At 40.0% G+C, this 10,619-nt stretch overlaps 1 protein-coding gene across 1 annotated transcript in view; it reads left to right on the top strand.

Moving 5' to 3' along the window:
- The window catches only part of BUB1B (BUB1 mitotic checkpoint serine/threonine kinase B), a 100,731-nt gene that overhangs the window by 9,728 nt on the left and 80,384 nt on the right, over nucleotides 1-10,619 (top strand). The window contains 1 exon segment of the mRNA XM_042780894.1: nucleotides 2,832-2,978. Coding sequence (XP_042636828.1) covers nucleotides 2,832-2,978 — 147 coding nt within the window.

Here is a 10,619-nt window from a genome sequence, read left to right as displayed (position 1 = left end):
TGGCGGTTCAAACCCACCAGCCACTCCTCGGAAGGAAGGTTGGGCAATCCTACTTCCGTAGTGATACTGCCTCGGAAACCCAAGGAGGGGTCCCTACGAGTCAGGGCTGACTCGACGGCACATAACAACAACAACAACAACCACCACAAGGGTGGCAGTATCTTATATTTGCTTAGTTCCACCTAGTTAACTGTGGGGCCACAAAGACCATGGCTGGAAGAGTCATACCAAGTAATTCACTGCAGCACATTTTACAAAAATAAATGAGTCATAGTCTTTACATTCACAGGGTTTACACAATGTAGTTAAAAAAATGTGAGTGGTCACAGCCTAAATGACTAATTACTTATAATTACTTTCTTAAATAATTCATCACTTAATAGGTCCTTTTTCTAAAGTTGTTGTTAACATGTATATATCACATTTACCAACTCCACATTTCTCAGGTTATAACTTAGTGACATCAATTATATTAATCATGCTGTGCAACTATCGCCCATAATTGTTGCAAAATTTCCCATCACCATAAACAAAAACTCACCTCTTCCTAAAACAGTGATTAGTCTTTTCCTCTTCCCTCCAACCCTGGTAACCACTACTAAATTCTGTTCTCTATACATTTGCCTATCCTGTTGTTTCATATATGTGAGATTATACAATATTTGTACTTTTATGATTAACATTTCACTCAGCACAGTGTTTTCAAGGTTTATCCATGTAGCATGTATCAGGACTACATATCTTTGTATATACCACATTTTTATCCATTCATCCAAAATGGCATGTGAATAGTGCTACAGTGAACATTAATGTACATTTGTCAGTTTGTGTTGCAGCTTTCATGTTTCTCCCTTAAGTGTATAGCTATAAGCAGAATTACTGTATCATATGGTAGTTTTATGTTTAACTTTTTATGGAACTGCCGAACTGTTTTCCACAGTGGGTGTACCATTTTGCATTCCTACTAGCAATGAGTAAGGGTTCCAATTTCTTCACATCTTTGTCACCATTTGTATTTTCTGTTTTGTTTTTTTTTTTTTAAATCTTTGTCATTCTTGTGGAAGTGAAGTGGTGTCTGTAGTTTTGATTTGCATCTCTCTAATGGCTAAGGAAAAGTAACCTTGGTAAAAAGCAGCCAAGTACTAGACTGCTAACCAAAAGGTTGAAGATTTTAACTTACCCAGTGCCTCTGTGGGAGAAAGGTCTGTTGATCTGCCCCTAAAAAGATTACAGCCTAGAAAATCCAATGAGACAGTTCTGTTCTGTCACTTGAGGTCACTATGAGTGAAAATCTACTTGCTAGCACGTAACAACAACAAATAACTAATAACATCGAGCCTCTTTTCATATGCTTGTTGGCCATTTGAATGTCCTCTTTGGTGAAACATCTGTTCAAGTCCTTTGCCCTTTTTTTGATTGGGTTGTCTTTTTTATTGTTAAGTTGTAGAAATTTTTAAAATATGTTTTGGTTATTAGACCTTTATCAGATATATGGTCCCCGAAATTTTTCTCCCAATCTGTAGGTTATCTTTTCACTTTTTGATAAACTCCCGTAATGAACAAAAGTGTTTGATTTTTATAAGGTCCCAATTATCTGTTTTGTCTTTTGTTGCTCATGCTTTTGTTGTCAAATATGATAATCTATCATTAAAAACTAGGGCCTGTAATCACACCCCTATTTTATAATTACTTTCTTGCAGAGTTTATAGCACTCATCTAGACTCATAACATAACTTTCACTCTGTTTTGAAGATTGGTGCCTATTGGTCTCTTCTTTTTTATGTTTTAACCATGTTGTTGTTGTTGTTATGTGCCGTCGAGTCGGCCCCGACTCATAGCGACCCCTCCTTGGGTTTCCGAGGCAGTATCACTACGGAAGTAGGATTGCCCAACCTTCCTTCCAAGGAGTGGCTGGTGGGTTTGAACCGCCAGCCTTCTGGTTAGCAGCCAAGTGCTTTAGCCACTATGCTACCATATGGTTTTAACCATAGAGATGTCTTTGTCAGAAGTAGGCTTCTATCTGGCCATTGCAGAACGTTGGGATACGTGGGACCAGTTGCTGTTGAGTTGATTCTGACTCATGGTGACCTCGTTGTCAGTAGGTCTGTGCTCCATAGTGCTTTCAATTGTTAGTTTTTCAGAAGTAGATGACCAGCCCTTTCTTCCAGTACACCTCTGGGTGCATTTGAACCAGCAACCTTTTGGTTAGCAGCCGAGTGCATTAACTGTTTGCATCACCCAGGGACCCAAAGTACACAGTACATAACCCATAATGGTGATTATCCCACACACACCAAAAAAAATTTGTAGGGATTCCCCTGTGGGCCTGGTAGAATTTGGGATGGCCAGTTGTGACCAGTGAACTGTGCTTTTCTTTGCTTCTGCTCTGAACTATCTGTATGTACAGACTTCACTTTTAAGTTATCAGTTTCAACGTGGGGTGCTAGTCTGACCCACACTTAAACTAATTTTAAATTAAACTATATGATTTTTTCAGACATAGAACTGATGCCTTTTTTGTTGGCTTTGCTAAATTTATAACACTTTTTCCTTCTTTTCTTTCTGCCTTAAATTTTAATCTGATAGTACTGTCCACAGTAACTCTTATTGAGTTCTCTCTTCTGTGAGATAATATCATAGCCACTAACTTGGAAACCAGGTGACAGAAAGGCTCAGAAGCTTAGGTATGTAATAATACCACTAATGCACCAGCTCACCTGAATCCAGCCTAAAGATGATGAATAATCAGCTATCTGAAAACATTTACAATAATCCAGTGATGTAACAAGTCAGTGTTGGTATGAGATTTACTTTTATTTCCCTTTTCATAGTGAAGCCCTGTCCTTGGAGGGAGATGAATGGGAGCTGAGTAAAGAGAATGTACAACCCTTACGGCAGGGGCGGATCATGTCCACACTTCAAGGAGCACTGGCACAGCAAGAGTCTGCCTGTAACACTATTCTTCAGCAGCAGAAACGGTGTGTAGAATGGTTGTCTTTATTCAACTTGTCTTTATTCCCAACGGTGTAGATAATATAGTTACATTATCTGGCAGAGGGGTGTTCTTCATGTAGATAATGTAATTATAGATGCATGTAAGCTGGCAGAGGGGTGCTCTTCAAAAATTGGTAACATGTGCATCTGTTCTCCACCTGCTTTGTCTTCACACAGATCTCTTCTAAAGATCCTTTCAGATGTGGTTAAGAGCAAGCACTATAGGATTTAATTTCATTGTTCGTGCAGCCAAACTCTTATATCAATAGAAATACATTTTATGCAGAGGACAATGATAAGCATAGTGTAAAGCAAGTCATTCTGGACCCACAGACAGACTTAACACTTGTAGAAATCAATTGGAAAGATTGCTGCCTTGGATTCTGAGTACTCTGAGAGAGTGAATCTGCTTTCATGTAAACTCAGTTGTTAACTTTCTAGGAAAGTTTTTATCCCATGATTTTTTTACTGTTGTAAAAATATATATAACACCACCTTTGTCAGTTCAGTACTTTTTTTGTTGCCAAGAATATACACAACAAAACATTCATCAATTCAACAGTTTCTACATGTACAATTCACTGATATTAATTACATTCTTCAAGTTGTACATCCATTCTCACCTTCCTTTTCTGAGTTGTTCCTCCCCCATTAACATAAAGTTCACTGCCCCTCTAAGGGCTTTTGACTTGCTTTTGTCACTTCAATCTCGGAAAGTATTTATTTATTTAGTTTTGGGTGTTTTTGGTATTATTAGGGAAATAATTGATTATTGTTGATGTATAGGAATGTTACTGGTTTTCTTATTCTGATCATATACAATCAACTAGGCAGTTATCAACTCTCTTGTTGATTAATTTTTTTTCTAGATTATCTTGATTTTTCTATACCAAAAACCATAACTAGAAATAATGACAATATTTCATTTTTTCTATTTCTCATGCTTATAATTTTTATTTATTTATTGTGATTTGGGTAAGAGTTTACGTAGCAAATTCATTTCCCGTACAGCAGTTCACACACACATTGTCTCATGACATAGACTACAATTTACCCCAATGAAACATCTCCCCTCCCATTTCCTCCCGATAGTTACCACTTCCCCATGTCCATCCCTCCATGCACTCCTGCCCCCTGAACTGTCTCCCTGTGTATAAACAGCCCTTCTTTCTCCTATGATTTTTCTCTCCAAGGAGTATATCTACCTCAGGTAAATGTTCAACTCATATGCCAGTCTTTTGTTTGGCTGGAAGCCACAGATGTGGGTTCAATTCCAGACCTGAAGGGCAGCAAGGGACCATAGTCTCAGTGGTTCAGACCAGCAAACCTCATCCCCTCCTTTTTTTTTTCCAAATGCTTTTAAGTTTTGTTCCACATTGTTCTGCCTCGCTATCCAGGATCTCCTATGTAGATCTCCCTCTGAGTGGTTGACAGTGGTAGCCAGGCACCATCTAGTTCTTCTGGTCTCATAGTTGTATAGGCTGAGCATCGTGTGGTATACTTGTTGCGAGGACTAATTGTTTCCATGAATCTTTGGTTTTCTTCATCCTTCTTTGTTCTGGAAGAGTAGAGACCCATCGTTGCATCTAGATGTCTGCTTGAAAGCTTTTAAGATCCCAGTTGGTACTTGCCAAAGTAGGAGGTAGATCAATGTTTTGTGTAGTATGTTATGCCAGTTGAGCTTGATGTCCCCTGTGACTGTGGTCCCGAGCCCAAAGGTTAGGAAAGTATTTTTGAGAATATGCCAAAAAAAGGAGCTCTGGTAGCATAGTGCCTAAGGCACTTGACTGCTAACCAGAAGGCTGGCGGTTCAAACCCACCAGCCACTCCTCGGAAGGAAGGTTGGGCAGTCCTACTTCCGTAGTGATACTGCCTCAGAAACCTAAGGAGGGGTCACTATGAGTCAGGGCCGACTCGACGGCACGTAACAACAACAACAACAACAAGTATAAAGTATCATTTTCTTCCCTCTATTTCTACCATAACAGATAAATTATATAATGTTTGGTTATAATGTACTGAATCTTGTCCATCTCATTGGACCTTTAAGAACATTAGGTTGTATTCTTTTGTATCAGAGATAGTGGCATTCTAAAATTTTCTACTGATTTCTGTGCCACTACATTTTTCCACCTCTTTAATTACCCTCCCTTTTTTATTATTAGTTCCTACTTCTTTGTACTTTGCTTCTGTTCTTCCATATTCAGCCTTTCCAGGATTGTTCTAGTACTATTACATCTCTTACCTGCCTTCTAGATGTGTTTTTATCTGCCTATAACATATATTCGGATAAATGTTTCACTTAACGTTTTACATTATTAAACACACAGTCTTTTCTCTTGTAAATGGCCTTTCTTTTTCTGCTTCATTCTGTTACCAAAACTCACCTGGAATTATCTTACTCACAGCTCTCTCACCCTAATTTTATTTAATTGGTCAGTAAGAACTGATGAAGGAGCTCTGGTGGTATACTGATGAAGGCATTTGGCTGCTAACCAGAAGGTCGGTGGTTGGTACCCACCAGGCCCCTCCACAGAATAAAAATAAGGCAGTTCTGCTTTTGTAAAGCTTTATAGCTTTGGAAATCTAATGGGTCACTGTGAGTGAGAATTGACTTGATGGCAGTGAGTTTAAGAACTGATGATTTTAAGTGTAATTTATATACAGTGACATACTCAGATTTTTAAATGTACCATTTAACCAGTTTTGACATGCATTTTTAGAAAAAATTTTTATTGTGATTTGGGTGAAAGTTTACAGAACAATTCCATTTTCCATGCAGCAGTTCATACAGGTTTTGTTTTATGACATTGATTGCAATTCTTCACAATGTAACAATTTTCTTCCCACTTCCTCCCTGTAGTTACCACTTTCCTGTGTCCTTCCCTCCCATGCATTCCTGCCACCTGAGCTATCTCCATGTGCAAACACTGCCCTTCTATTTTCCCATGATTGATTGACACTCCAAGAGGTGTATCTGCCTGATGTAAATGTTCATCCCATACGCCTATCTATTGTTCGACTGGAAGCCACAGGAGTGAGTTTAGTTCCAGATCTGAAGGGTAGCTAGGGGCCATAGTTTCAGGGGTCTCACCAGGCTCTGTCAAACCAATAAACCTGGTCTTTTTTATGATTTTGATTTTTGTTCCACATTGTTTTCCCACTCTGTTGAGGATCTCCTGCACCAATTCCCCTCTGAGTGGTTGACAGTGGTAGCCAGGCACCATCTAGTTCTTCTGGTCTCATGGTTATATAGGCTGAGGATCACATGGTCTACCAGTCCCTTTGACTAATTGTTTCCATGCATCTTTGGTTTTCTTCATTCTTCTTTGCTTTGGATGAGGAGAGACCCATTGTTTCATCTGGATGGCCCCTTGCAAGCTTTTAAGACCCTAGTTGCTACTTACCAAAGTAGGATGTAGAACAATGTTTTTGTGTAGAATGTTATACCAATTGAGTTTGATGTCCCTGTGACCGTGGTTCTGTCCTGAGCCACATAGGTCCAACTACTCACTCCCTCGGGGTAGCTGGCTGTGGCTAAGAAGTCCCTTGTCAGCTCTACTATATACCTGGACATTGTTATAGCACACACAAATATAAATGTAGAAACATCGCCTGCCAACTCTATACATGGTCATGGGCACACTCCCCCTGCCTAGACATACCTGATCGTTCAGCTGCTTGCCCATCTATCCACCCGTAGATCAATGCTTGCCGTGACTGACAGTGCAGTACTTGACATGCATTTCAAGAGAGAACATTGCTATGACACTGGAAAATCCTATTGAGCCCTTTTCCAATCATTTTCCCCACTCTCACAAAGCAACCATTGATCAAAATTCTATTGCCCTAGGTTACTTTTGCCTATTCTAGACTTTCACATAAATGGAATCACACAGTATGTATTTTTTGTGTCTGACTTCTTCCATTGAGCATATTTTTGAGGCTTCTTCATGTTGTATATATTACTAGTTTGTTACTTTTATTGCTGAGTAGTAGTCTATTTGTATATCCATTGACCAATTGATAGACATTTAGATTCTTTGCAGTTTTGTGCTGTTGTGAATAAAGCAAGTATGGACTTTCTTTTTTTTTTTTAATTTTTGCAGTTTTCCCTCCCTCCCTTCCCACCTCTGGTAATCAAAAAAGACAGTTTCCTTCCACATATAAACCTTTCCTTGACTTTTTACAACAATGAACTAATATAATATTTGTCCTTCTATGATTGACTTATTTCACTCAGCTTAATGTCCTCCAACTTCATCCACGTTATGTGGTTGCTAAAGGAGCAGGGGGGAGTTCTGGTAGCATAGTGGCTAAGGCACTTGACTGCTAACCAGAAGGCTGGCGGTTCAAACCCACCAGCCACTCTTCGGAAGGAAGATGGGGCAATCTACTTCCGTTGTGATACTACCTCAGCAACCCAAGGAGGGGTCGCTATGAATCAGGTCCGACTCAACAACACATAACAACAACAACAACAAAAGGGGCAGGGAGGTAGCATCTTCTGGCCGCCTCTAACTTCACAAGAAGACAGAATCACCTTCAGCAGCCCAAAGCCTGTTCTTACAAGGCCAGACATGCTGCTACCCTCCAGCCATCTTACCAACCTTGACACCAACCATCCCTCCCACGGCACCCACCACCTCTGTGCTGCGTTCAATAATTCACTGCAGTGGCCACATAGAACTCACAAATTATGGGGTTTATCAGGGAAGCAAGAGGGTACAATTCAAATTCAAGAACGTACTCAGGATACAGTTATTCAGTCAGGAAAGTTTCCCTTCTGCTGTGCCCTTAGATATGCCTCTCTGGCCCTTGGCCTCTGCCTCGGTGGGTCCAGGTAAGCCTGCTGCTTTGTCTCAGGCCTTTTGGTTCCACTACCACTGTCTCTCAGCTCAACATTTCTCTCAGCCAGGCATCTCTCAGCAGCACATCTCTCTCAGCCAGCAGGCAGACTCCTTCTGTCTCTGGGAGGGCTCATTTTGAGCTTGGCAGAGTGGCAAAACCAACCAATCCCAACATCAGAGTTCTGCACACTTGAGAGAGCGTGAACTTCCTTGGAAGGTTACTTTGTGTTGCTCTAACAGAAATACCCCAGGTGAATTACTTTAATAATCAGGAGTTCAAATTGAATGGTCCCATGTAGTAATCCGGTGGGAGTTACAAAGACTATGGTTAGAAAAGCCATGCCATGCAATTTACTACACTGCAGCAGTGTTTTGCAGATTCTACGTTATTCTTTAGTGTTACATAGTATTCCATTGTGTGTATATACCATAGTATGGTTATCCATTCTTCTGTTGATGGGCACCTAGGTTGTTTCTATCTTTTTATTATTGTAAATAGTGCTGTGATAAACATGGGTGTGGATATACCTGTTCTTGTCCTGGCTCTCACTTCTTTATGATATATATACCTAGTAAACAAGACTGACTGAGCAGTGGCAGGGATCCAGGTAAGCGGAGGGACACAAGCCCCACCCTCAAGAGGCAGGAAAGTGGAGGAAAGAAAAGCCAGGAGACGACGCTGACCAAGCAGCGGCAGAATCCAGGTAAGGGGAGGGCGAAGAGGTTTCGAACAGCTAAGGGAGGCAAACTTGTCTGTCAGCTTGTCATACTGTGGTGGCTTGCATGTTGCTGTGAAGCTTGAGGCTGTGCCACTGCTGTTTCAAATGCCAGCAGAGTTGCACATGGTACACAGGTTTCAGCGCAGCTTACAGACTGAGATAAACTAGGAAGAAGGAAGAGACCATCCACTTCTCAAAGAATTGGCCAAGGAAAACCTTATGAATAGCAGAGAAATATTGTCTAATACATTACAACTTTATGAATAGCCCAGAAACACTATCTGATACAGTGCAGGAGGACAAGCCCCTTAGGTCGGAAGGCTCTCAGAATATTACTGGGAAAGAGCTGCATCATCAGAGTAGGACCAACCTTACTGATATAGATAAAGTAAAGCTTTTGAGACCTCCATTTGCTGACGTGGCACCACTCAAATCGAGGAGAAACAGCTGCAAACATCCATTGATAATCGGAACATGGAATGTATGAAGTATGAATCTAGGAAAATTATAAGTTTTAAAAAATGAAATGGAATGCATAAAGATTGATATCTTGGGCATTAGTGAGCTGAAATGGACTGGTTTTGGCCATTTTGAATCAGACAACCATGTGATGTATTATGCCGAGAATGACAATTTGAAGAGGAATGGCATGGCATTTATCATCACAAAGAATGTTTCAAGATCTGTCCTGAAGTACAATATTGTCAGCGATAGGATAATATCCATACACCTACAAGGAAGACCAGTTAATACGACTATTACTCAAATTTACTCACCAACCACCAAAGCCAAAGATGAGGAAATTGAAGATTTTTATCAGCTTTTGCAATCTGAAATTGACCAAACATGCAATCAAGATGTGTTAATTATCACTGAAGACCAGAATGCAAAAGTTGGAAACAAAGAAGAATCACTGGTAGTTGGAAAATTTGGCCTTGGTGACAGAAATAGTGCTGGAGATCATATGATAGAATTTTGCAAGACCAATGACTTACACATTGCAAATACCTTTTATCAACAACACAAATGGCAGCTATACACATGGACTTTGCCAGATGGAGTACACAGGAATCAGAAAACCTAAAGAATTGTGGGATAACATCAAGAACATCATTCATGAAGAAAGCAAGAGGTCATTAAAAAGATGAGAAAAGAACAAAAGACCAAAATGGGTGTCAGAAGAGACTCTACAACTTGCCCTTGTGCAGAGAGTAGCTAAAGCAAATGTAAATGACAAGATAAAAGAGCTGAACAGAAGATTTCAAAAAGCAGCTTGAGCAGACAAAGACAATTACTATAATGAAATGTGCAAAGACCTGGAGTTAGAAAATGAAAAGAGAAGAACATGCTCAGTGTTTCTCAAGCTGAAAGAACTGAGGAAACAATTTAAGCCTCAAGTTGCAATATTGAAAGATTCTGTGGGCAAAATATTGAATGATGCAGGAAGCATCAAAAGAAGATGGAAGGAATACACAGAGTCACTACCAAAAAGAACTGGTGGATGTTCATCCATTTCAGGAGGTGGCATATGTTCAAGAACCAGTGGTACTGAGGGAAGAGGTCAAAGCTTCACTGAAGGAATTTGTGAAGAACAAGGCTCCGGGAATTGATGGAATACCCATTGAGATGTTTCAACAAACGGATGCCCCACTGGAGGCATTCACTTGGTTATGCCAAGAGATTTGGAAGACAGCTACCTGGACAACTGACTGGAAGAGATCCATATTTGTACTCATTCCAAAGAGAGGTGATCCCACAGCATCTGGACATTATTGAACAATATCATTAATACCACACACAAGTAAAATCTTGCTGAAGATAATTCAAAAACAGTTGCAGCAATATATTGACAGAGAACTTCCAGAGGTGCATGCTGAATTCAGAAGAGGATGTGAAACAAGGGATATCATTCCTGATGTCAGATGAATCTTGGCTCAAAGCAAAGACTACCAGAAAGATGTTTACTTTGTTTTATTGACTATGCAAAAGCATTTGATTGTGTGGATCATAACAAATTGTGGATATCATTGAGAAGAATGGGAATTCCAGAACACTT

Source organism: Orycteropus afer, unplaced genomic scaffold (genome assembly GCF_000298275.1).
Source record: "Orycteropus afer afer isolate SDZICR_OR568_19922 unplaced genomic scaffold, OryAfe1.0 scaffold00068, whole genome shotgun sequence".
Taxonomy (NCBI): domain Eukaryota; kingdom Metazoa; phylum Chordata; class Mammalia; order Tubulidentata; family Orycteropodidae; genus Orycteropus; species Orycteropus afer.
Note: the sequence above shows the minus strand (reverse complement) of the source record. Positions and strands in the feature narration are given on the sequence as shown.